This window comes from Podarcis raffonei, chromosome 14 (assembly GCF_027172205.1).
Source record: "Podarcis raffonei isolate rPodRaf1 chromosome 14, rPodRaf1.pri, whole genome shotgun sequence".
Lineage (NCBI taxonomy): Eukaryota > Metazoa > Chordata > Lepidosauria > Squamata > Lacertidae > Podarcis > Podarcis raffonei.
The window spans coordinates 15,329,910-15,356,254 of NC_070615.1; the positions used below are offsets into that span (position 1 = coordinate 15,329,910).

General features: G+C 42.8%; 1 protein-coding gene across 1 annotated transcript in view; it reads right to left on the bottom strand.

The window, feature by feature from the left end:
- Positions 1 to 445: 445 nt before the first annotated feature.
- BNC1 (basonuclin 1) overlaps positions 446 to 26,345 on the bottom strand; it is a 32,623-nt gene continuing 6,723 nt past the window's right edge. Inside the window, exons 2-5 of the mRNA XM_053364652.1 lie at positions 12,270 to 12,372; positions 11,235 to 11,470; positions 5,630 to 7,536; positions 446 to 2,310 (exon numbers count right to left, since the gene is read on the bottom strand). Coding sequence (XP_053220627.1) covers positions 1,623 to 2,310; positions 5,630 to 7,536; positions 11,235 to 11,470; positions 12,270 to 12,372 — 2,934 coding nt within the window. The 3' untranslated portion in view covers positions 446 to 1,622. The remainder of the gene's footprint in view (positions 2,311 to 5,629; positions 7,537 to 11,234; positions 11,471 to 12,269; positions 12,373 to 26,345) is intronic.

Below are 26,345 nucleotides of genomic sequence, written 5' to 3' on the forward strand. Positions count from 1 at the left end.
GACAATGCTGAGTAAGCCCCCCCCCCCGAATACCCAATGTAGCCATCAAAAAGTGCAATAAAAATACACACTGCATTTATAAAATGTCCTGTATGTGGTTCAAAAATCTTTGGAAGCATGTTATGACATGTTAGGCTGTACAAACTGATGCATTTCAGAGGCTCCCAAAGTTAATCAAGAGTCTTTAAAAAATAATAATAATAATAATCAAAGAGGGAATATTCTGTTCTTTTCTCAAGGCTGGTCCTCTTGTGTATATATATATATATAAATCTCCAGACATGGAGTAGCTCAGAAGCAGGTTCCAAGACAGACCCATGAACTGCTGAGTGGCTTCTGGCGTCTGGAAGTTTACAGATCCATCTTGGAGCCAGCCTCATTATTCATTTAGACAAGAATTTTACATGTCTTTTCTAGAACTGGGACCTTTTGTTCTTTTCCTCTCTTCAAATGTTGTAAAAATAATGGACAACCCACAGTGGAAGAAAACCCAACAATACGTCTTCAAGTAAAATAGCTCCTGAAATCAAGAACTCCAGAATCATATGCTACATTTTCCTAAAACCTCTATTTTAGTTTCTGGCATTCAATAATAAATTACGTGGGAAACACCACATTTATTTAATACTGTAAAGTCAGCCTTGGAGCAGAGGTGCATGGCGCTGTTACTGAAAATGACATCCGTGCATTTAGTTTCTCCTCCATATCCCCTTGGTTGCCACTGGGAAGAGGTGTGGAAAATGCAACAGAATGACATTATGACATGGATAAAGAGAGGAACGTGTGGACCTCCAGATGTTGTGGACTCCAACTCCCATCGGTCTTAGCCAGCATGGCCAATAGCCAGGTATGATGCAAGTTGCAGTCTAACAACATCTTGAGCGTCAAAGGTTCATCACCCCTGGGATAATTTTTTTTATTACTCATTGGGGAGAGAAAGGGAAAACTGGACATGGCGCTCCCATTTTCAATGACAGCTTTGTGATTTCTTTTGTAATGTGTAGCCCAGCCTTCACACTATGATGTCAGACACAGGTGAGGAAAAAGCCCCACCACGGCATTATGGCATGGGCTAAGTGGGGAGCCTCTATGCCCTCAAGATGTTGTGGCACTCTAAACTCCCACCAGCCTCAGGGAATTATGGGAGTTGGAGTTCAACAGCATCTGGAGGGTCACAGGTTCCCGATCCTTGATCTCAGGATAGAAATGACAGTGTTAAAAACCCTCCAGTTCAACCAATGGGCTCACCCAGCAGTTCCCACCCATCCCTCCACATTGATCATGTAAACGAAACATTGGAATAGTGTCTTCACTGTGTCTCATATTGCAAACCATCAAGAGTACCTTTATTATGTCTCCTGATCCTCTCTCTTTTTTAAGTGTGTATCTACATCTAAGTGAAAAACTCAGGCTAGTGTTGTCGGTGTGCCCTATTTTGCTCGGTGAAAACACATACTGTGTAAACGGAAGCAGAACGTGGCCCTGTGTTTTCAGTGTGCACTGTGGAAGAAAGCACCCTGGAAGAAAACAAAACAAAGGGAAACCTCACTCTTACACTTTTCTTTTTCAAGTTGAAATGACGACTCTTAACCAAACAGAAGCTGCTGCCCAACAGCGAGATGTTACTGGGGGCTACCTGTTGACCTGATCAAGCTCTTGTGTAAATTGGGGTTTTGACTGTGCCGGTTTCTGCTGCGCACAGAAGAAAACATTGTATTGCAACCTGGGACTTTGCATTGGTGGAGCTGGCGGAGATGGACTGTTTTGTAATGGGCCCTGAAAGTTCCTTTATTACTGTAGCTTTTTTGGCATATGTGGCAGGTTATTGGCAAACTGGAAGGTATGCTTGAGAAACTCTCGTTAGTCTTCTCCATCAGAGAACAGTCTTGGTAGAGGTCTTCATTCGGGATCAAAGGTGGACTTTCACAGCTTTCGTCACTGTCTTCCAAAACCCCAGGACCTTCTTCATTGTCTCCGTCAGAATCCCAAGAGGAATGAGCACTGCCCTCCGACTTGATGCTGGACGTCGTGCTTAAATCCAGAACGGCCCCATCGTTTACCAGGTCATACTGGTAGCTCTCGGGGCAGGCCTCTCCCATCTTGCTCATTGGGAAAACCAGGCTGCCAGTCCTGTTCATCCCTTTGAAGATGACCGAAGTTTGCTGCCCAACGTGTCCTATCAAAGAGTCGTCCGGACAAATCTCTTTCGCCATATCCTTCAAGAGGTATGTTGCATTGAAATGGTGGTTCTTGATTTCCAAGGGATCTTTGGTCAAAAGCTTATGGTGAAGGTTTAGGTTGGAGCTATGTCTGGAGAAAGAAGATTAGGGATGCTGTTAGAATCAAGGAGGAGAAGCAACTCAACAGTCAACACTTGAGCACAAACTCTTAATGTGAGCATTGTTCCAGCGTGGATACTACCCCTTGCCCAAGTGATGAATGCTGTAACAGTAATGTAACAATGGTGTGGCAATAGAGGTACCTTCCTTGGGTGCACCTGGGATAAGGGTACTAAATGGGCAACCAAGAGCATGTAATATATTGATGGCTATGCCTCTAGGATGACCTGTCTCATCACAGCACTGCAGTCATTTCTCTTTGTTCAGGCTTGTGGGAAGGGTGAGGTGAGGATTGGATTTTTTCTGTTGCTGCTGTTTCATTTGCTTGGAATTTATGTTGGCCTCTCTTAATATGATTGGTTTTAATTTTATGCATTTCTGACCTGAGACCTTCAGATTAAGAGCAGAATACAGAAAATAAATAAAATTATTTTTAAAAAATATCTTATGTTTGTTTGATCTCCGTACCATAAACAGCTAAGGATGATCAAGACAGCCACAGCAGGAAAAATTTAAAAAGGACAAGATACATCAGGTGGTGGAGAACTTTTGGTCTTCTAGATGTCACTGACTACAACTCCCATCAGCCCTAGCAAGCATAGCCAATGGGCAGGGATAATGGGAGTTGCAGTTCCAAGACATTTGGAGAAACAAAGGTTCCCCACACCTAATATCCATGAACAAATGGTGCCATAGCCTTAAGTAAGACAACACATTTTCTCCCAGTACAGAATAGCTAATCGCTTTTTTCAAGATGAACAGCCAGATGCAGCAGCTAGTTCTGCGGTCTGGTGAGGGCAGTGAGCCAGGCAGAGCAGCCCTGTTGCATCTTCTCCTTAGTTCTGTCTCCACAGCCCGGCACAGGAAGGCAAATGTGGCCACTACATACTGCTAGTAAAAGGTAAAAGTAAAGGACCCCTGGATGGTTAAGTCCAGTCAAAGGCGACTATAGGGTTGTGGTACTCATCTCGCTTTCAGGCCAAGGGAACCGGTGTTTGCCCACAGACAGCTTTCCAGGTCATGTGGCCAGCAGGACTAAACTGCTTCTGGTGCAACAGGACACCGTGATGGAAGCCAGAGCGCACGGAAACGCCGTTTACCTTCCCGCCACAGTGGTGCCTATATAATTACTTGCACTGGTGTGGATTTGAACTGCCAGGTTGGCAGGAGCTGGGCCAGAGCAATGGGAGCTCACCCCATCGCGTGGATTCGAACTGCCAACCTTCTGATCAGCAAGCCCAAGAGGCTCAGTGGTTTAGACCACAGTGCTACCTGTGTCCCATACTGCTAGTGGAGAAGGGGGGAAGTGGAAGCAGGAGGCAGCAAGATTTGGGGCCAGCAGCTTCTGAACAGGAACAGTCTTATCTGACTGCAGTCTCAGACCTTAAATAGTCCACAACAATTCTTCCTGTTTGTTAGCTACTTCCCAGCTGGCAATGGGATCAAATTGGAACCTGCTCCCTGAAAGGACTGGTTTCGGTACTGGGAAGAGCAGACGGGGAACGTGTGGCTCTCCAGATGCTGTTTGACTCTCAGTGCCCATCATTCCCAGCCAGAGGGACAAAACAAATGTCTGGAATTCAGTTGGAGGTGGTGTGCTTCTGAACACCAATTGCTGGAAACGGCAGCAGGGGAGGGTGCCGATGCGCTCAGATCCTGTTTGTGGGCTTTCCATAGGCAGCTGCCTGGCTGCTTTGAGAACAGCACGCTGGACCAGACAAGCCCTTGGCCTGATCCAGCAGGCTCTTCTTATGTTCTTATCTGCCCAGAGGGCAAAAAGGAAAGTAAGAGGGGAAAGCAGAGGGGGGCAGGCAGGGAGTAGGCTGAACAGATGGTGTGATTGATGGAGAAGAGGAAACTAAGTCCTCTGCCATCAGTTCAGAAGAAGATAGATAGATAGATAGATAGATAGATAGATAGATAGATAGATAGATAGATGATAGATAGTTGATAGATAGATGATAGATAGATGATAGATAGATGATAGATAAATGATAGATAGATGACAGATAGCTAGCTAGCTAGCTAGCTAGACAGATGATAGGTAGATAGATGATAGGTAGATAGATATAGATATAGATATAGATATAGATATAGATACAGATATAGATATATAGATAGATATAGATATAGATATATAGATATAGATAGATAGATAGATATAGATAGATATATAGATATAGATATAGATATAGATAGATAGATATAGATATACATATAGATATAGATAGATAGGGCCATCGAGTCCAACCCCCTGCCAAGCAGGAAACACCATCAGAGCACTCCTGACATATGGTTGTCAAGCCTCTGCTTAAAGACCTCCAAAGAAGGAGACTCCACCACACTCCTTGGCAGCAAATTCCACTGTCAAACAGCTCTTACTGTCAGGAAGTTCTTCCTAATGTTTAGGTGGAATCTTCTTTCTTGTAGTTTGGATCCATTGCTCTGTGTCCGCTTCTCTGGAGCAGCAGAAAACAACCTTTCTCCCTCCTCTATGTGACATCCTTTTATATATTTGAACATGGCTATCATATCACCCCTTAACCTCCTCTTCTCCAGATGATAGACAGATAGACAGACAGATAGACAGACAGACAGATAGATATATAGATGATAGATAGATGATAGAGATAGATATATAGATGATAGATAGATAGATACCACTGTAGATTTTGCTTTAAAAATTTAGGGAGATGGCTGAAAAGGCAAGTTAAATGCAAGACCTTGTTACCCTGCGTGTGCAAGAAATTGCATCTCTAAAAACAACAACCCACAAATAAAATTATTTTCAACCACTGTTATCTACTAGCAATGAGATTTCCAGGGTTTCATTTAATGCCGTGGTTCCCAATGTGAGGCACACGCCCCACAGGGGGGCAATTTGATTTTTAAGGGGGGGGGAATTCGAGAATGACTTATTAACAGTGAATGGCCTTTTAGGCTTCCTCCACGTGAATAGGAGTTCACTTTTTGAATAAAAAGAATTATATGTCACAGGGAAGGGGGGGATCAGGATTTTAGAGATGCTTAGGTGGGGCATGGCCAAAAAAAGGTTGGGAACCACTGATTCCATGCCTTCTTGTCCCGGGGGAAAAGCAAGGTTTTGTCCCATGGATTTTCAGTGCTACAATAAGGTATGGAACATGCATGAGGAAGATACATGGGGTGAGGGGTCACACGACAAAAACATGCTTCAAAACTTATTTGCATTTCCGACTAGGCTCCATTGTATGACTATTTTATTTTTTTAATAAGAAAAAATAGAGCAATTATGTGCACTGTTTTCTTACCTGTCTCGACTTCTACGAGAAGGAAAGGCAGCATTGCAACCCTCCACGGTGCAAATATGCATTTCTTTTAGGTGTACGTTTTTAAAATGCATTTTCACACTGTAGGGGTTTTTAAAGGTCTTCTTACAGATGTCACAATGGAAACGGCTGTCTTCCCTCTGAAGCCCTAGTGGCGCATGTTGACTCACACGATCTATATCTTTAAAAGCTTCGAAACCAGGAACGGCTACACTCCTACTGGACAGTGTGCCGAACGCCCCCCTACTCAGCAAGTGGTGTTGCAATTCATCGCAGTCGTTCATTGGGATCCTGTAATTCAGTTGCTCTTTAAGATAGCCATGGGGTTCTGTCACTGCTTTGATCACATCGCGCTGCTGGTTTGAATCTTTGCAGGCATTTTCACAAGAAACTACCTTTAACAATTTGCCTTGTTCGGGCTTAGCTGTTTTCTCAGGCCGATGCAATTCGTCTGCGTTGGCGCATGTGCTATTTGGCTCAATAGATTTAAAATATGTCGGCCCTCCATCTTCAGAAATGGATTTCTGTGATGTACCTGAAAGGGACTTCTTTTCCATTGGGTGGTTTGGGTTTTTTTCTATCTTAGAACTGCCCATCTCAACAGGCCCGTCACTTACCGGCCGCGGAGGCATGTCGTCTTCCGAGCTGGCAACTTCGTGAGTTGCGCTAGGGGTATCAACGGCTTCTGTCTCTATCTTGATGGGCATGCTAGACTTGCGGGATTTTTTCTTGGGCAGCGCGTCAAAGGGCGATTCGTTAGAAACCAGCGGCTCAGGGATTGACGAGGAAACCAGAGGTAGGGAAGGAAGGGTGCCGGGAGTATTTGCAAGTTCAGCCGGTGTGACCGGACTGCGAAAGAATGGAAGAACTGGCTGCACGGTCCTCAAGTTTGGAAAGAGAATGCCATTTTGGCCAGTACTGTGAAAACCTGGCTGTGTCTTTGAATCGCTGCAAGAGCTTCCATAGCTGGAAACGGATCTACTGTCGGGAGGCAAAATATTAAAGTCCGTCCGTTTGTTCTCTTCCAGTCCGGTGATGGCCAACCCGTTTCTCAGATCTTTATCCCGGTTGTTCCTGTTCATTGGCATGTGAAGTCTAGGGTTGGGGTTGGCACTGTGTCGATTTCGGCTCCGGAGGGAGCTAAAGACCATGTTGCATCCTTCAATGGTACATTTATGTTTGATCTTCAGGTGGACAGCGTTGTAGTGGATCTTCAGAGTCCCTTTGTCGTAAAAGGTCTTTTCGCACGCTGTACAAAAAACACGCCCTCTCCTCGTGGCGAAGCCGTTTTTATCAACAGATTTTATTTTACTTTCCGGGGAGAGCTGGCTCATTTCAGGCTTTGTGATGCTGCCGGGCGAACTTAAATTGCTTGGAGAAGTGTCGTCCTTCAAAGCGATATCTGGGCTGGTCAAGGCCACCTCCTTTTCACCTTGAAATGAAGACTCGGAAGTTAGGAAGCTGTTTTCCGCAAACTGCATAGGAACATCTTGCTTGAGTTCATTGCTGCAGTCCTGACTTTGCTCCATCAAAAGCCTCTCAGGGGGTGAACCTATGAGGGGCGGAGGGACAGGACTGAAAAACTGAAAGGGCAACATGAAGGCCATGTTGTTGACAACGTTCTCAAAGTGGTGGATGTTAACAGGGTTCATTTTGTCCAAGGAAGCAGGGAGGCTTGCACTCCTCTGACTACAGCTTTCAATGAATGCCCTAATATCCATATTGGCTGCGGTTGTGGGGATGACGATGGACTGCCCTTCTTTCTCCTGAATCGCCATTAACTCCACAATGGACTTGGTCTCGCCAAAGCGCAGAAATTGCTGCAAAGTAGCCAGTTCTTCTTCACTGGTCATGATACTCCAGTGGTCCAGGACCTTTCCTGCAGCATCCTTAAAAAGACAACAGACAACACTGTACGTAAAAGAGGAACACACCAAATTCATATGGACGCTTCAGTGCAGGGGCAGCTAACATAGAGGGCCCTCTAGATATTGTTGGACTGTAACTCTCATAATCCTTGACCATTGGTCATACTGGCTGGAGCTGATGAAGGTTGTAACCCAACAGTATTTGAAAGCACAACATTGCCTACCTCTTCTTGAGATGCTTATGCTTAACTTGCAAAGCGGAAGGGCCATAGCTCAGTGGCAGATAATCTGCTTTGCATTCAGATTCAAGTCCCAGGTTCAATCCCCGGTGTCCCCAAGTGTGGCCAGAAAAGACCCATGCCTGAAACCCTGAAGAGCTGCTGCCAGTCAGTGTAGACAATATTGAACTAGACGGACCAACGTTCTGAATCAGCTCCCTATGTTCCTGTGTGCTAAAATTGCTACTCTGCATGGCCTTCTCCACCTCCCAGTAAAAAAGGAGACAAGACAGACATGCTCCACTCACCCACTCCTTCTGATGTCCTGTCACTCATCCCACTCACTCACTTGCAGTGCAACACACCTGGGATCCTGCTTTCCAGAACAGGTGAAAGATGCTCCATGCACCATGATAACCACAGAGGGAGCAGGCTAGGGGAACTGTGTTTGCCTTGTCCCTTGCTTCAATGGGAGTTTGAAAGGGCTATATTTGGGGTCAGGATGGCAATAATAATAACACAGTCATACCTTGAGTTGAAGTGGCTTCGGGTTAAGCATTTTCGGGTTGCGCTCCGCAGCGACCCGGAAGTAACAGAGTGTGTTACTTCCAGGTTTTGCCACTTGCTCATGCGCAGACGCTCAAAATGACGTCACGCGCACGCATGGAAGTGGCAAATTGCGACCCGTGCACACGCAGACACGGGTTGCGTTCACTTCAGGATGCGAACGAGGCTCCAGAATGGATCCCGTTCGCATCCAGAGGTACCACTGTAATAATAATAATAATAATAATAGTAATAATAATAATAATAATAATAATAATAATAATAATAATATATTTATACCCCACCCATCTGGCTGGGTATAAATAAAACATTAAAAACTTCCCTAAACAGGGCTGCCTTCAGATGTCTTTTAAAAGTCAGATAGTTGTTTATTTCCTTGACATCTGATGGGAGGGCGTTCCACAGGGAGGGTGCCACCACCAAGAAGGCTCTCTGCCTGGTTCCCTGCAACCTCACTTCTCGCAGGGAGGGAACCACCGGAAGGCCCTTGGAGCTGGACCTCAGTGTCCAGGCTGAACGATGGGGGTGGAGATGCTCCTTCAGATATTCTGGGCCGAGGCTGTTCAGGGCTTTAAAGGTCAGCACCAACAGTCTGAATTATGCCCAGAAACATACTGGGAGCCAATGTGGGTCTTTCTGGAGCGGTGTTATGTTGTCTCGGCGGCCGCCCCCAGTCACCAGTCTAGCTGCTGCATTCTGGATTAGTTGTAGTTTCTGGGTTACCTTCAAAGGTAGCCCGGGTGGCATTGCTGATTTGTACTGTTTTTTGGATAGGGGGCAGCTCAGACTAAATAGACACAAGGTGAGGGTTGTGTCTTAGGGTTAGCATTAGGCTCATCTGGCTTAGTATTGTCCACAGTGACTGATAATGACCAAACAAGGTTTCAGCTAGGGGTCTTTCCCATTCCTACATTGAGATACCCGGAAATGAACCTGAATCGGAGACCTTCTGCATGTAAAGCAGATGCTCTACCATTGAGTTACAGCCCTTCCTATAAAGTGACCAAGTGATGGCCAAAGTTGGAAGTGCAGGGTGGGGAGGGTGAGCAGGTCAGGATCCAGCTCAGGAACCCACAGCTGCCCATCACTATTCCAGGCAGTTTTCTGAGAGGTTACGCTTCTTTGTCTATAATAATTTATAATAATAATAATTTATTATTTATACCCCGCCGATCTAGCTGGGTTTCCCCAGCCACTCTGGGCAGCTTCCAACAAAACACTAAAATTCAATAACCTATTAAACATTAAAAGCTTCCCTAAACAGGGCTGCCTTTAGATGTCTTCTAAAAGTTTGGTAGTTATTTTTCTCTTTGACATCTGGTGGGAGGGCGTTCCACAGGGCGGGTGCCACTACTAAGAAGGCCCTCTGCCTGCTTCCCTGTAACTTGGCTTCTCGCAGGGAGGGAACCACCAGAAGGCCGTTGGCGCTGGACCTCAGTGTCCGGGGAGAACGATGGAGGTGGAGACGCTCCTTCAGGTATCCTGGACCGAGGCCATTTAGGGCTTTAAAGGTCAGTACCAACACTTTGAATTGTGCTTGGAAACATACTGGGAGCCAGTGTAGGTCTTTCAAGACTGGTGTTATATGGTCTCGGCGGCCGCCCCCAGTCACCAGTCTAGCTGCCGCATTCTGGATTAGTTGTAGTTTCCGGGTCACCTTCAAAGGTAGCCCCACATAGAGCGCATTGCAGTAGTCCAAGCGAGAGATAACCAGAGCATGCACCACTCTGGCGAGACAGTCCGCGGGCAGGTAGGATCTCAGCCTGCGTACCAGATGGAGTTGATAAACAGCTGCCCTGGACACAGAATTTACCTGTGCCTCCATGGACAGTTGGAGAGTCCAGAATGACTCCCAGGCTGCGCACTGGTACTTCAGGAGCACAGTTACCCCATTCAGGACCAGGTCTAGCCAAATCCACACAATTTGCTAAGGCTGAGGGCAGCTTATTTTGGCAATTCTGTGATATATATTATTCTTGGATTTCAATCACCCCAACATTTGTTCTTTCTAACACAGCACCGATGATTAGAAAGTATTTTGCAATCTCCCCAGAAAAAAATTAAGACGTGTACCGGCGAAACAACATGTACGAATGGAGAGAGAGAGATGGAGCAATCAGAAGAAGATTTAGCTCCACATTTAAGTCAAGTATTCTTCCACTGCAAGTTTAATAATCTTCCAAGCTACTAAGATCAGAGAACAAATGAACCTGCATCGATCCTTCGCCAGTGTTTACAGAGCACAGCTGTAATTACACTAGAGTGTTGCAAGTTCTTTCAAACTCCAGCCATACCTAACTTTTCCCAATATCTGTAATAAATATTTTATCACAGAACATGTATTTGATGGCCTACTGAGGGTTTTCACTGGGCACACAAGACTTCTCTAAGATGATGAAGAATGTATCATCATCAATTTTTCATGCAAAAAAGGTTCAAGGTAATTGAGCCCATATTTTTTAATCCTAACACTAAAAAGCAAAATTATCAAGTGCCATGAAATATTTATTCATGCCATAACATAAATCATAATGCTACTTTACATTGAAACAAGAATGCCAATAGAGGAGCAGCATTTGTGTAAACATAAGGAGCTAACTTCTGCCCCGGTGTAATGGTACTGATGATGCTGGAAAAGTTCAAAATGGCATAACTGAAATAGATAAATTTATGGTGAATGTCTGCATTATAAGGGTGCTAGTGCAGCTTCAAGTTCTGATGCAACTGGGTGAGCTGCTGGGATGCCAGCAGAACGTTCACAAACATTCAAACTTCTCAGGAAACAAAGCTTGCAGAAAGCTTTTCTTAAAAATTCTTTGTACTTCTCCAGATGTTGGGGTGCCCACAAACACACAGACCACTGGTTTCTCGGCCTCATTTCGGCCCCGATTCTCTTGTCACCCTCCTAGCGGGAGCGAGGACCAAGAGATGTACCTGTAAGACATATCCACGTATGTAGTCTTGAAGTGTCCAGTCCAGAGCATGGAGGATATGAATGACTTCTTCTTGCTTCAGGACACTGAAAAGCCGATCTAAGAGAATTTTGAGACGGACAGGAACTGCCTGAGTTCCATACAGCATGAGGCTGCTTATATCAAATACCACATTAGACTGGACTATTTCCACTTGGCTTGTGGGGTATAGGTTAGGGATCCTTAGCTTACTTAAGGCTGAAAAGAAAAGGAAAACAAAAGGCGAGTGACTACTTACGTATAAATGGGTATGAAACAATTAGACAAAAAGAACACCAGGGGTTTGAACTTGAACAGTATTTCCCAATTATTTAAGCTTGGGGAGGGGTTGAGTGCAAATCTCTGGTTTGGCGCATGATCCCTTTGTTAGGTTGGCTAGGCTAGGGATGGATGGGGCTGTGAACTTTGGTTCGCTCCATTTTTCCACCTGGAAGGCACCATGTTGACTGTAATAATCATCACCATCTTTTTACCCCGCCCATTCGACTGGGTTGCCCCAGCCACTCTGGGGCAGCACATAAAAAAAACATACTAAAATATTAAACATCAAAAACTTCCCTATACAGAGCTGCCTTCAGGTGTCTTCTAAAGGTTGTATAGTTGCTTATCTCCTTGACATATGATGGGAGGGCATTCCACAGGGTGGGTGCCAATACCAAGAAGGCCCTCTGCCTGGTTCCCTGTAAACTGTCCCCAGTTTAGCCTAAATCGTGTTCTGAACATTCAGAATTATGTAAACCTCTTGTAAAGCAAATTGCTATTAGTTACATAGCAATTCATACTAGTTATGGATTGCACCAAAGAAGTGCTTTACTATCCCAAAGCTGAGCTGAGTATGACTCTACAGACAATTATTATAAGCAATTTCTGAGTTTTGTTATTAGTGACTTTGCAATGTCTCCGTTAATAAACTGAAAACTGTACTTAAGACAGCTGGTGGCTACTTGGTAAGGCAAGGATTTTTTATTTTCTTTTAAAATTCTTTGAGGTTTATTACCATGTGCTACCCATCCATGCCGACACTGGTCACATTGTCGCTGGTTTATTTTCCCAGGTTTGAAGCACTGGCAGCTGCAGCTTACCAGAGTGCAACGGATGGCCTGAAAGAGCAGAAACAGATTAAAACGTTAAGGGGTGAGTAACATGTGCAACACGCTGGAGAGAGGAAAGGGGAAGGGGAATGGAACAAGCATAGGCAAATATGCAAAAAATGAAGAATTATGAATATGCATAGATAGGGCTGCCATATGTCTGGAATTTCCTAGACATAGCTGGGATTCGTTCGTGAAAAATAGTGTCCGGGTAGAATTTTAAATGTCTGTGAAAACATGGGTGTATGGCAGCCATATTGGAAGTGGGGTTTTTTTGGTCAAAATTCCTAAAAAAGAGCTCCAAAACATCATATTGCGGGGGGGGGGAGAATTTTTGTTGGGGGAAAAGCTGAACAACTTTTGTGTCTGGATTTGCACTTGTTGAAATATAGCAAGCCTAATAGAACACAATAGTCACAATGTGGGTCAACCTTTTTTATGGACTGTACTACTTCAGACTAAGGATGGTTTCTCAAAGTTTGCCATTTTTCCAGTGTCAGGTTCAGTGCTTCACATTTTCCCATTAGTATGAGGGTGTCTCTTTTTCTTTTTTTAAAGTTCTCATGAATATGTCCCAGCATTTTAGTGTGAATTTCCCTAATATACACATGTTTGTGTGCAATTTTGCCAGGTACACACCTTTTTGCATTTCTCTGTGCTATTTCTTAAAACAATATATGGATTTTCATGCACACCCTTCCCCCAACATATGAATTTCTGTACACAACAAATGGTTGCAAAATTCAGAAATGTGCAAATTTCAACAGATTGCTGTGTTCCGGTTGGTATATTGTTCCAGAAAGCATGAATTTGGTGGGGTTGCTTTTAAATGCAAACTGAACTAAATTTCTCTCCTGCAGGTTATTCCATGTTTTCATATATATATGTTATTTTTATACATACATATATATATATATATATATATATATATATATATATATATACATACACACACACACACACACACACACACACACTTCCCACAGAAAGCTAGCACATCAGAGAGAACCATTCTCCTAGCTCAGCCTTCTCTGTCTAATATTTAGGGTCAAATGACAAATTATGCTAAATGTGTTTCTTTCCACCTCTCTCTCTTTAACTAAAAGCAGCCACAGGGATGGGGAGGGTGACCTAGATCAGCACAGCAGCACAAGGGGCGGGGGTGGGTTTAACCCTTTCCCTATGCATCCACTTCCTGCTGAAAGATCCCAAAAAGCTGCCATTTCACCCCCAGCTTTGGGGGAGCATTTTCGAAAGAGAAACACCCTGTGCTAGCGTCTTTGATCTGAATCTGTTCCTCCTTGCAGCTGCTGTTAGGTTGCTGTTTTTTTAAAAAAGAGAGAGAGGAGGAGAACCCCAGTCACAAAATTCAAAGATATGTTTAGCATCACATGTGGTTTGACCCACATTTGCTACATGCCACCAAATAAATGGGACTTAAAAAATGCTTCACCTTAGAGAGATTGTACCCAACAATAAGAAAACAAAGGGCAAGATTTTTCCCCAAACCATGTATTTAAATGCTTCTAACTATGAAACGAGGGACGCGGGTAGTGCTGTGGGTTAAACCACAGAGCCTAGGGCTTGCCGATCAGAAGGTCGGCGGTTCGAATCCCCGCAACGGGGTGAGCTTCTGTTGCTCACTCCCTGCTCCTGCCAACCTAGCAGTTCGAAAGCACGTCAAAGTGCAAGTAGATAAATAGGTACTGCTCCGACGGGAAGGTAAATGGCATTTCCGTGCACTGCTCTGGTTCGCCAGAAGCGGCTTAGTCATGCTTGCCACATGACCCGGAAGCTGTACACCGGCTCCCTTGGCCAATAAAGCGAGATGAGCGCCGCAACCCCAGAGTCGGTCACGACTGGACCTAATGGTCAGGGGTCCCTTTACCTTTACCTAACTATGAAACTATAGATACCAATTGCAACCCAGATCATTTTTAAAAGATGTGTTATTTAGTGCTATCTTTGAAAATCTAGTTCTTCCTGTAGTTCCAGGGATGGGAATCTGTGGCCCTCCAGATGTTGCTAGATTCCAGCTGCCAACATCCCTGACTTGGGATGCTGGCTGGGATTGATCGGACTCCAGAAATATCTGAAAGGCTGTGAGTTCCCCAACCCTGGTAGGGCATGTCATTTTAGGGGGTGAAACTTAATTTTTGCTCCCCCCCCCCCCAGGTATGGGAGTGAGGAATTAAAATCTGCTATTATTACTGTCATCAGACAACATATAAAATTATTATTATTATTATTATTATTATTATTATTATTATTATTATTAGGCTTGGTAAGTCTATGTTTGGTGAAGAAGCACATAAACTGCTTTCAGAAAACCAAAGAATTTTAATGTTACCTTCTGAAAATGTTGGGCAACGATGACGTTGATGATGATTAATAATAGTAATCTGCAAGTCCTTGGCAATCATTTTTAAATATTTCCATGCAACTGTACACACATTTTACTTACCAAGCAAAACTAAACTATATTATTTTAGCCAGAATTCCCAGGTCATGCTCCAACTTTTTAGCAACCCTCGTTTTGGGAATTTGAAAGCTGAAAAACTCATCATGCCCTACTGAGCCAGCTCATTTTGCAAGGGCTGAAACTTGAGCAAAGAAATTTAAGCCAACCAGTCATATGAGTTTTAACTGCATAAGTTTGCATGGGTAAAAAAGAGTATCTCCAAAGGGGGGGGGGTATTTAGATGATGTCACTACAGGCATCATTCTGCAAGTAGTGCACTGTGTCATATTTCATAGAGACTTCATCAGGCAAGGCCTCTTTCCACCTGCCTTGCCCCACCCTCTAGTCTCTGCTTCTCAATTTATATTGTATTATTTTATGTACTGTGGCTTGCTGTTGTTTTATTGACTATAGTTTAGAAATTATTTATTGTAACTGTTGAGTGGATTTCTTTTTAACTTTTATATATTGACATTATTATTTTATACTGTTCTAATGATTGTTGAGTGTTACTTTTTTGGTGTAGGTTGCTTATTTTAAAGTTTTGTTTTATTGCTACATTTTTGTATTGCATTAGATTGTTATAAGGTGTACATTTTTTTGCTTCTTCAGCTTGTAAACCGCCTTGAGTATTGTAAGATAGAAAGACGGTATACAAATTATAAATGATGATGATGATAGTAAGTCGCAAGTGAGGCTTGGAATCTACAGTGAGCAATCGCTGATAGGAATGTTATGATTCCGAATAAGTTACATTCCCATTCTCAGACACTCACTCATTCTCACACAGACAAATACAGCCCACGCTGAAGTGTTTCCTGAGGGCCAGAGACAGAGGTTGAAGGGCCATATTTGACCCTACCCCTGAAAGAGGCCTTCATGCACACTGTTTCTTCCCAGTGCTATTTTTCAAAAGAAAAAAGAAAGGGCCAGAATTCACCATTACCACTTCCCTTTTTTGTCTTAGAATGGCAATGGTGCTTACCTGAGATGCGCCGGAACTGGGAACTGGTGAGTTCTGACCCCACAAAAAAAGCCCTTCTCATCCCCCATACCGAGTAGTAAAAAGGCACACATTGTGGTAATTAATAGTAAAACAGAAGGAAAATGGGGGGCAGGGTATTGGGACAGGGGAGGAATGATCATTTGCAGAAAGCAACAAAATTCCTTTGTGTTTAAAAGCAATCTCCATGACTGATACCTCCAGTGCCTGTTTATGGCAGGCCCCTGTACCTTGTGTACAGTTGCACAGAAAAAGGAATTCAAGCAAGCGTAATAATAATAATAATAATAATAATAATAATAATAATAATAATTTATTTATATCCTGCCCATCTGGCTGAGCCACTCTGGGCAGCTCCCAACAGAATACCAAAAACACGATAAAAGATCAAACATTAAAAACTTCCCTAAATAGGGCTGCTTTCAGATGTCTTCTAAAAGTCAGATAGTTGTTTATTTTCTCGATATCTGATGAGAGGGTGGTCCACAGAGCGGGTGCCACTACCAAGAAGGCCCTCTGCCTGGTTTCTCTCACTTTCCCTCATGATGGGGTACACTATCAAAGGAAAAGTAACTCTCTTAGAAATTGATTGATAGCTTTCCTATTGATACAAGTATCGGTCATTTGAGGAAGCAGGAGCTTCCATCTTCAACATAATCAACAACAACCTTTGGTTACTCTAGAGAGAGGAGTGGATTGGACAGTATATATAAAAGTATATTATTATTATTATTATTATTATTATTATTATTATTATTATTATATTGCCCTTTACCGAAGATCCCAAGGCGGTTTGCAACAGAAAAATAGGGAATGAGAATACAAAATAAAACAAAAACAAACCAATAACCCTCTTCCCACAAACACATTTGAAAAGCCATAGGCCTGGTTATAGAGAAACATTTTTGTCTGGTGCCTAAAGATATATAAGAAAGGTGCTAGACCAGTTTCCCTGAGGGGAGTATTTCACAAATCGGGAGCCACTGCAGAAAAGGCCCATTCTTATGTTTCCAGCTGCCAGAGACACATGAAGAAGGTTCTCAGGTGATGAGTGTAAGATCTGGGTTGGTTCATATAAAAAATAAAAATAGAGTCCAGGTTACAGCAATGGTATTAAAGGGGAATCTCAAAAAAGTTTAAAGGCTATGGATGGAGGAACACTTTGTAGGAGTGGTTCGTTTAAAAAATGTTAAGTAAATCAGTAAGCAAACATTGCAAAAACTAAGAAATGTACCTGAGAAAAAGCAATCAGTTTCCTGTGAATTTACAACACATGCATCACAACACACACTGAGAACTGAGCTCTGAGAGTCACTTTGCTTTAGATAGCCGGTTAGCCCAGCAGTTGGCATACTTCTGATAGAGCCGCAGAAAGTCATAAATTTTCTTTATAAGGTTCATCTAAGTGGGATGGGCGGTGGGGAGAAAGCATGTTGTGTTGAGCCAAGGCCTCGTTGACTTCACGAGATGTCAACTATAACTGGAGCTCAATTATATTACCTCACTGCACTCCTTCAAGATGCCGTACTTTCCATAGACTGCGGTGTGTTCATCAGCCCCAGAAGATCAGAGTTAGATCAGCATTCCATAAATAGAGTCCGCAAAGAGGTGTCCCAGCAAAAATTGCAAGGGGGCTGGCTTTCGAAGGCAGTTGTCCAAACAGATACATCAAGATGCAATCTAATATTCTTTCAGATAACCTTCACTTATTTCATGGGCTTTTACTTTCTTTCTCCATTCATCAAATTTCATCACCTCCTCACACTTTTTGTTTGATTTGTTAGGCTTGGGTTAAGCTGTATCCCTGTCTGCTTACAGGCACGAACCTCTATATAGGATTGCAAGAATGCTAAATACAACAAGGTATCCATTTGCTAGATACCGGGCCAGATTACTGAATATTCAGCTGATGTTGTAGGACAGTTGTGTGGCTAAAGACTTCAATGCCTAAGTATGAAACCCCTGTTTTCTAACCATTCCCTCCTTGCTTTTTATAGTGTCTCGTTCCTGTGTATTTGTTGATACATCTCTTATTTGCTGTCATATTATGTTCACTTTTGACCAGGGCAGAATTGATTTAAATCTTTTTTTTTTTTTTTTACAGAAAGACTCATTCTTGCTGGTATAATCTTAATATTGACAACCAGATGAAGGTTTCATTTTTGGAGTAATAAATTTTCAGAGTAGTTTTTACAGTTCTATCAAAAATTACTGATTTGGTTATACTACTAGAAATACATAGACAGATAATTATGAAATTAATGTGAGGTTTAATAAGTTAACTGTTTATATTTGGACAACTTTTCTGCTGTACTTTATTGGAAGGAGAAAAATAATCATTTCCTTAATAACAATTTAAACAATTTATTTAACTAAAATAATAGCATTATAGCATATGTATCCATGTTTGTTAACTGATGTGGTTAATTTTTTTTAAAAAACAACAACTTAGACTGAGTTTTAGCACACATGAAAAACTTAAAACAAATCCTTTTTCCCAATGAATAGCCTTTGGACGATAATGTAACTTAAAAAGAAAACTATCTTTAGAAAGATTTTTCCTCCAAAAGCATTTTATTTTAAAAATCCAATTTAAATTAAAAAAATCTGATTTAAATAAAAAACAAACAAACCCCAAATTATAATTATTTTTTTTAAAAATCATAGATTTTTATCCACCCTACTTTTGACTGGAAGCCCGTTTGACGACCACTGAGTGGCATACGCAGGCTACAACAGCAACAACAATAAATTCTTTTGGGAGTCTGCCTCTGGAAACCTTCAAAAATCCCTTTTAAAAAGCAGCAGCACTTACCAGACTGGTATGAATGGTGGCAATGGCAGCTGTCAGTCTTCCTCATCGCTGGAGGACGATGTGGAAACAATGACAAGGGAGGCAGACTGGTACTCCAAAGTGCTTGGCTGTGATTCAGAGGTACACCAGTACCCGGAACTGCTAGCCATTTCCCCCACTCATTTTCAGCCATTTTTTCAGTTTCCCCGCTCTCTTTTTGGGGGGCTGCTTTTGCCCTCTTTATGCCTTTTTGCAGATTAAACTGATGTATTTAATTCCCCCCCCTCACCGCGCATTTACACAGTCGTGCATGAGTTGAACACATGGCAAGTGGGGAGATGTCTGTATTCCACTCCTTTCCCCCTCTTTTCTTGACCCTCCCACCCCAAACCCTCAGTATCTTGCCACTGAGCACGCTCAGTTCTCATTGGCCTCCCCCCCGCCTTTAAGGGAAGGGGGCTCCCATTTCCTTCCCCTACTTCCGCATATATTGGGAATCCCTCCAGCCGGTCGATATTTCCATTTCGTTTCCTTAATGGGGGCATTTTGCTGCATCGCCATTATAACTTTACTGCGGAGTCGACCATCAGTATATACGATGCAATTTAAAGACATAATGGCTGTGTGTCCCACCTCATAGAAAGCATTCCTCCATTTGAAGGACTGTCCCGTCTGTCCAATTTAAACATAAATAACCCCAAGGAGGGAGAGTGAGGGCACTGAAACTGCCCACCAACAGGAGTAGCTCCATCTGCACCACACATTTAAAGCAGTATCATTCCACTTTAAACAGTCATGGCTTCCCCTCATAATCCTGGGTTCTGTGGTTTGTCAAAGATGCTGAGGGTAGTTAAAACACCCCTACTCCCTTCAAAGAGTGACATTTCCAAGAGTGGTTTAATATCAATCCTTCTTCCCAGGGAATTCTGGGAACTGACATAACTTGCCACAACAATTGATTATTTTCTTTGTTGCTAATATTAACTTATGGCCTTTTACGGATGCTTCTTCCAAATGCTCAAATACCACTGGATATACTAACTCAGTAACCCTTACAAGAGCCCTGTGAGGTAGTCAAGAACGAGTACAGTGGAACCTCAGGTTGCGGACGTCTTCCGTGATGGAGGCACGTCCGCAACCTGCAGCATTTGCATCCTGAAGTGCTGTGTCTGCGCCAGCACGGTTTGGCGCTTCTGCGTATGCGTGAAGCACAATTTAGCGCTTCTGCGCATGCATGAGCGATGAAACCCGGAAGTAACCCCTTGCAGTACTTCCAGGTTTCCCGTGGTCCGCAACCTGAAAACACGTAACTTGAAGCGTCTGTAACATGAGGTGTGACTGTACTACACTGGGTTTTTTGGGTTTTTTTGGCCAGAACTCACCAGAACTCAGTCCTGGCACCTCTCAGGTGAGCGCCATTGTCATTCTAAGAGAACGAGGGAGGTGTTCATGGTGAGTCCTGGCACCTCTTTTTCTAGAAAAATAGCACATTAGAGATGGGAGGCTTGAGGGACAAAGCATGCACAATTGAAGCAACTGCATATTATTTCATTGTACAGTCCTGCTTCCCTTTTGCTTTCCCTGTTTGTTTCCCCTGCATATGTCTTTAGATTGTAAGCAAATTAGGGCAGGGACCTGTCCTTTTGTAATCTTTAAAGTGCCACCATGCTCACGGGTGGCACTATATAAATTAGGAAATCAGTATATAATTCCATCGAATAAGTTTCTACCAAAGCTAATGTTTGAATCAAAGGCTTCTTGATTCACACCTCTACCTTTGGGATGACAGTACAAATGAAAGCAGATACTTCTATACAGGCAAACGTCACTGTAAGTTTTGCTCTGGCCCGGTTAATTTAAACAGAGACAGCTTTGTAGTCGGCATTCAGGGTGGCGATAAAGAGGTAGATCAGTCCCAGAGCAAAATTCGACCAACAGGACAGCTGGCAGATTTGTGGGTCTCGCAATGGAAAGCAGACTGTTATCAGAACTCATCTGTCTCTGGATTAAGGTAGAAATTCTTTCCCAAGTGCAGTTTAGGTCATTAGAACATGTAAATGCCAAATTCTCTGCTCTGTGTACATGATGGGAACGAGAGAGTGATTTATAGCTTCTGCTAATAGACTGGCGAGCTTGGTACCAGCCGGCCTGTAAACAAGAGAGGGTGTTTTTCCTTTCCTTCCAGGAATCTAATTTCTTGGGTGCCATTATCCATTCAAAATATTTCCTCCGGCTGCTCTAAAATCTTCTTCCCTCCCCGAAATCCTTTTTCTTCTCACACCCTCCGTTTTAGAAAAAATGCACCACCTCACTTGACACCCTTTTACAATGACAAAATTTCCCATTTTTCTCCATCTCCCCACAGTGGGATCCATACTGAACTGGGTCTGGATCAGATCTGAGCTCAGTCGTGCCCCCGCTCCCCTGAGATTAACCTTGGGAACTGCCTGCAAAACGTCAAGAACAGCGGTATAAAATTAAATGGGTCTGTTTATTAGGCAGTTGGCCTCTCTTAGCACATCTCATGCATTTCCCTGTTGTTTACAACACATCCAGAAGGAGTCCTGAAGCAATTTACAAGAACTTGCAAGATTCAAAAGGTAGATAGACGACGTGCAGCAGAATTTCAGTTCCACGGAAAGATTTAGGACACAGTGATGATTGCCAGGGAAGGAGAGGGCAGGATTTGAAGTGAAGCAATAACTGCCCATTAAAAGGCAACCTGGGAGCCTGCTTTTATAACTCAGATCTTCCAAGCGTCCCTACTTTCCATGGACAGTCCTGGATTTACAGAGGCCATCCTGGTTTCTGATTTGATCTCGGAATGTCCCACTTTTCCTTAGGACATCCCTATTTTCATTAGAGAAATGTTGGAGGGTACGGAGTTTTCTGACCCCTGAGCCAAGGAGATAAGTAACTATACAACCTATAGAAGATATTTGAAGGCAGCCCTGTGTAGGGAAGTTTTTTTTAATGTTTAATGTTTTATTATGTTTTCAGATATGTTGGAAGCCACCCAGAATGGTTGGAGCAACCCAGTCAGATGTGTGGGGTGGTAATCATCATCATCATCATCATCATCATCATCAGTGGTTTTTTCTGGGGGGAACGAAGGGGTACGCATACCCCTAAACATTTTGTGAATCTGATGACAGCTTCATATCCTTTCCAGGTGATTTTTTTGAGTCAAAATGAGAGTACCCCTAAACATTTTTTTATTTTTAGAGAAAAGCAATGACCATAATATTAAATAGGGCATCTGTATTTTCATCAAGAAATGCTGAAGGGCATGATAACTGGATTATTGTATTGTTGTAACCTGCCTTGGGAACTTATGGTGAAGGGTGGGGAAGATATCTAATTAATTAATTAAGATGTAGCATAATGTAATGTGGTGGTAATTTCCTAACACTCTACCCGTGATGTACTCTGAAATATGCTTTTAAACTCAAGGTCTAGATTAGAAGATGAAGCCAGTATGCATTCGTAAAATGTAGGATATAATGCCCTGATTCAAATCTGTGTGTACGCTTTTCTGTATGCCAGGATTTCTCCGTTTTAAAATGAAAGGCAGGCAGATATTCATTGCCATTGAAATGAATGGAGAAGTCCTGTTGAGCATAGAAGATCCATGTGTTGTTAACTTATGGGTTAGTAAGAGTTATACCTTCAAAGGGTGGGGTAGAAGAAAAGAAACATACAAATTTATTTAGGGCTACTGTGTTTCTAAAGATAAACTTTAAAAATATATATTAAAGTTGACATTTGGTTTGCCAATACTTTGCACATACTTTGTACATGTCAGCTCCCAAGTAAGACCCACTGAGTTCACTTATACTGAATTAGGCTTAAGTCTATTTATTGCTACTATTTAGGGCTATAGGAAGCTGCCTCATGCAGAGTCACCTCATTGGTCCATCTAGCTCAGCACAGTCTAGCTCAGCCTTTGCTAACCTGGCCAGCTGCCCCAGAAGTTTGGGGCTCAGCCCCAGCCATCAGCAGGTTGATGAAGGCTGGCCTAGTCTGACTGACAGCAGGTCTTAGGGGTTTCAGAAGTCTTTCCCAGCCCCACAGTGTCTCCTTCTTGGAGATGTCAGGGGCAACAGAAAGGATCCAGCAGAAACGAAGTCAGTGCTCTCCCACTGAACTTCAGTCCTTCTCCAAAATTAAAATATGGAAAAAGAGAGCTGTCTCTGTTTAAATTAAGCGGGCCACTCTCATGCACTTTATCTCAAGCAGACGCAGGAAGCTGCCATTTTGGAAGACCATTGCTCCATCCAGTATTGTCTACTCCAGGGGGGAGGCACTGTGATGCCCTCCAGATGCTGTTGAACTCCAATTCCCATTAGCCACAGCCAGTTTGGTAAACGATCAGGGATGATGGGAGTTGTAGTTCAGGAACATCTGTAGGGCACCACACTGGCTATCTGGTCTACCCTGATTGGCTGTGGCTGGTTTCGGATGGAATGACTTTCCTAGCCATGCCTGGAGATGCTAGAATCGAACCTGGGACTTTCTGCATGCAATGCAGATGTTCAGCCCCTGAGCGATGACCCTTCTCTGGGCTTCCCTGGAACCTTTGTGCCTCCAGATGTTGCTGAACTACAACTCCCACCCTCCCTGTCCATTGACCATGCTGGCTGGGGTTGATGGAAGTTGGAGCCCAACAACTTCTGAAGAATCACAGACTCACCTTCGCTCCTCTTTCTGAAGGGCTGTATGGTGCAAGTTGATTTCAAAAGTAAAGAACCTTAAGAAAAGAGAGTGACGTTGAAGGAGAATGGAAAGTTGCTCATCAAAAGCCAGTTGCAGTCAGACTGCACATCATCCCTTGGTCACTGTGTTCTCCATTATGGTGAGATGTTTCGTATTTCTGTGTAAATCATAGTAACTGTTACTAAAGGTGCACCTATACTTATAAATTAGCATCTGCAAGTTGTATGCAAATCAGTGGCCTCTTTAGTCCTCTTTTTTGTGATCTGCAAGTAGTCATCCTGTAGCTCATTCTTGCCTGATACAACTCTATCACACACTTTTACTGGTTCCATATTTTCAGTTCTTCCTGTAACTAGTTCAAAATCAGCTTGCTTGACTCTAGAATGTATTCAACCTCAAACCTTTTCCAGCAGAAAAACATCTCGGTTGCCATCACTTACTTCAACATGCCATGGACCTTTAGCCTAGCATATTAAAAAGTAAATAGAGAATTCTTCCCTACCACATCTAGCTCAGAATAGCTAAGTTTAAAAGTTTTCTCCACTTCCCCATTTTTTTTTTAAAATCCTCTCCCAAGATGGAGATTTTATTTGAATGGTCAACTCCATAAGGCCAAGCTGTTCCCCTTCCCAAAGTTTCTAGTCATTGGAAAGGAATGCTGCCTGCTTGAAAATTAACACGATGGCATTGCATCATTAGAGGCAATTATTAAAAATCTGTTGTGCTCATCCTCAGGAGAATATGTGTGTGTTTTTTCTGTTTTACATTGTGTAATGTAAACTGCAAAAAATATATTGCGTAAGTCTCTAACGTTGTTGATGATATCTTGTGCATATACTCTATGCGGTTGAGTTTAAAATGTATGGAGTTGCATAAGATACAGTTGCACGATCCAGTTCAGATGTAGGTTTTCTTTTTGCCCGAGAGCTAAGGTCACATCTGCACTCCTATACCTCTTTAACAGTCATGGCTCTCTCAGGGAAATGTAGTTTGCTAAAGGCGCTGGGAATTTTAGCTCTGTGAGGGGTCTCCTGACGACTCTCAGCACCCTTAGCAAAGTACAGTCCCCTGGATTCTGTTTAAAGTTGTATAAGAGTGCTTGACGGGTAAACTATGGATGTGACCTAAATCAGCTGAAACCACAGAAGATCTTATCCTCCTGCAAGATCTGAAGCTGCGTTTTAAAAGGAGGTTTCTGATGCTAATGCAATACCTACACATTGGCCAGAATGCTCAATTGCACTACAAATTTCTCTCTAGAGCAAATAGAGTCCAGAGGGAAAATAAATATTCATAACACTTTACTAAGCAAACTGAACAAAAACCGTGTAAAGTCTGAGGAGAAAACAACAGAGAGGTTTTGTCTTTGTTACTTGCACATAGCAGGAAGACATTGACCTAAACATACAGAGTTAAACACCCTCAGAACTATGCAGCCAATTAGAGCATGTGCTTCCTTAGTGATGATCACACCGCTGTGTTTGGTTACTAAAGGCTATTTCCACCACCATTGCTGCTGTTCATTGACTGACTCACTAAGAAAAGAATTAACTCTTAAGCTACACATGGAATGATCTCTGTTGTACTTCCAACATCTCTTTCTGTCCATGAGGCTCAAAAGCAATTTAAGCATCATGTACAAAAGCACTATAAGCCTTAGGGATGATGCGCCACTAACAATCAAATCCTAAATCTCTAAGGGCTATAGCATGCATGGTTTTCTTTGCATTATATATCAGTGTATACATTACATAGGAAGTCCAAATTTTAGTCAGTGTTGACGCTCACCTTTTGGAAATCCGAGATCAAATTCATGAGCGCTCAAAAACAGATAATTATTCCCACACTTTTTGGACATAGGCTGCATTCAAATGGCAGTTTATTCCGTTTTCCTGATGCTTCCCCACTCTTAATTTCTGCATTCTGTTTGAGCTTTCACATGACATTGAATGCTAGCGCCAGAAATACAGCCCAAGTGTAACACTAATTTTCATGTTATTTGCTTCTAGAAAAAATCTGTTTGCTAATAACGTGGCAATGAGTGCTAAACTTGAGCTGCATTCTGCTGTCTTTCTGGAACTGGCTTTTATGCCATGTGAAAGCTCAAACAGAAGGCAGCAATTACTGTATTTTTCCGTGTATAAGACTATATTGTTTCCTAAATTTTTGAAATTTTAAAAAAGGGGTCGTCTTATACATGGATAGTGCATAGTGTGTTTTCTTAATTTTGAATCCCCCAAAATAGGGGCCATCTTATACACGGAAAACTACGGTAGCAATCGAGGGAATGCCAGCAAATGGAAAAAATGCCATATGAATGCAACCATATACACATGAATATTGGACCATGATTTAGGGCAAGTGTGAGGAGACTTTGTCCTTCCAGGTGCTGTTGGACTATAACTCCCATTAGGTCCAATGGCCTACAGTTCAGCAACACCTGGAGGACCAAAGGTTCCCTATACCTGCTTTAGGGGAGTGAGAGTTGCTCAGCGGTAGAATAACTGTTTTGCATGCAGAAGGTGCCAGGATTGAACTCTCACATCTCCAGGTGGGTTGGCAATGTCCCCTGTCTAAAACCCTGGGCAGTCGCTGTCAGTCAATGCGGACCAAAGGGAGCTGATATTGCTGGACTACAGCTCCCATCATCCCTGATGCAGGCCGGGGATGATGGGAGTTGGAGTTCCACATCTGGATGGTACCACAGGAAATGAGCCATTGCTAATCTGATGACTAATTGAAATGCTTTTTATAGCATAGTAATGGAGACATGCAAACTGACTATCCAAAGTCACAAACTTTTGGGTCTACCCAAGAGAAAAAAAGCAGGAAGGGAATGCTTTTGCTGACTAATGGCCACCAACCTAGACAGCATCTTAAAAAGCAGAGACATCACCTTGCTCACAAAGGTCCGTATAGTTAAAGCTATGGTTTTCCCAGTAGTGATGTATGGAAGTGAGAGCTGGACCACAAAGAAGGCTGATCGCCGAAGAATTGATGCTTTTGAA